Source organism: Morone saxatilis, unplaced genomic scaffold (genome assembly GCF_004916995.1).
Source record: "Morone saxatilis isolate NCDOM2014 unplaced genomic scaffold, NCSU_SB_2.0 Contig24, whole genome shotgun sequence".
In the NCBI taxonomy this organism is placed as follows: domain Eukaryota; kingdom Metazoa; phylum Chordata; class Actinopteri; family Moronidae; genus Morone; species Morone saxatilis.
The window spans coordinates 15339618-15340554 of NW_023339807.1; the positions used below are offsets into that span (position 1 = coordinate 15339618).

General features: G+C 38.5%; 1 protein-coding gene across 1 annotated transcript in view; it reads left to right on the forward strand.

The window, feature by feature from the left end:
- Window positions 1-937, forward strand: part of efna3b (ephrin-A3b) — a 55010-nt gene that overhangs the window by 44175 nt on the left and 9898 nt on the right. The window contains 1 exon segment of the mRNA XM_035672754.1: window positions 709-937. Coding sequence (XP_035528647.1) covers window positions 709-937 — 229 coding nt within the window.

Consider the following 937-nt stretch of genomic DNA (forward strand, 5'->3'; position numbering starts at 1 on the left):
AAAGATTTGTTTGACCCCAGGTGAACATTCAAGCTGAAAAGGGTGTATCCGAAACACAACATATCATACAACAATGTGAGATGTTATGTTCGTCTTTGCAGTGGCTTATGTGACATGTGTATGAGTGTGGTGTAAGGTCAGAAAATGTGTGTATCTAAAAATGACACATGCATAATTGGGAATTAGAACCACTTAATAGCATTCATGCTGAATGTGGAACAAACACAAAAGTGCATTTATCCTGTGTGTTGTACATGTTAATTTGTTTATTTAGTATGTGTGTGTGCTAGGAACTGTCAGCTGTATTCAGTGCATTAATTGCAATATATGAATTACATTTATATTTATTAATTTACAAAGCACAAGGTTAATTAAGTTTCATTAGTTTCCATGAGCAGTTTAGACAAAAAATTAAAATCTGACGGACAGGCAAAAACTGTTTTTCCCATTGAATGCTGCCGACATTAAGTGATTTTCCACCGAGGGGAAACAATCAAGATCTAATTATTCTACTCTAGTTAGTTTGAAATTGCCTGTAAAAAATTATTCATGAAAATGTAATTATTTTGAAGTTCTACATTAAACACCTTTGATTGATGTTACACGGGAAATCTTAAAAGATTTGGCATATAATAAAATATATGTATTCTGCAGCTTTGTATTTGTTCTCGTTCTGACTGTTTCTGCTTTCTTTCTCTCTGTTTCCAGTCTGCGCAGGGAGGGCTACACAATGCAAGTGAACGTCAACGACTACTTGGACATCTACTGCCCTCATTACAATGACAGCCAGCGCATGGTGGGCACCGGTGAGCAGTACGTCCTCTACATGGTCAGTTATCGTGGTTACAGGAACTGCGACCCCCAGCTGGGCTTTAAGAGGTGGGAGTGCAACCGGCCCCATGCCCCACATGCGCCCATCAAGTTCTCAGAGAAGTTC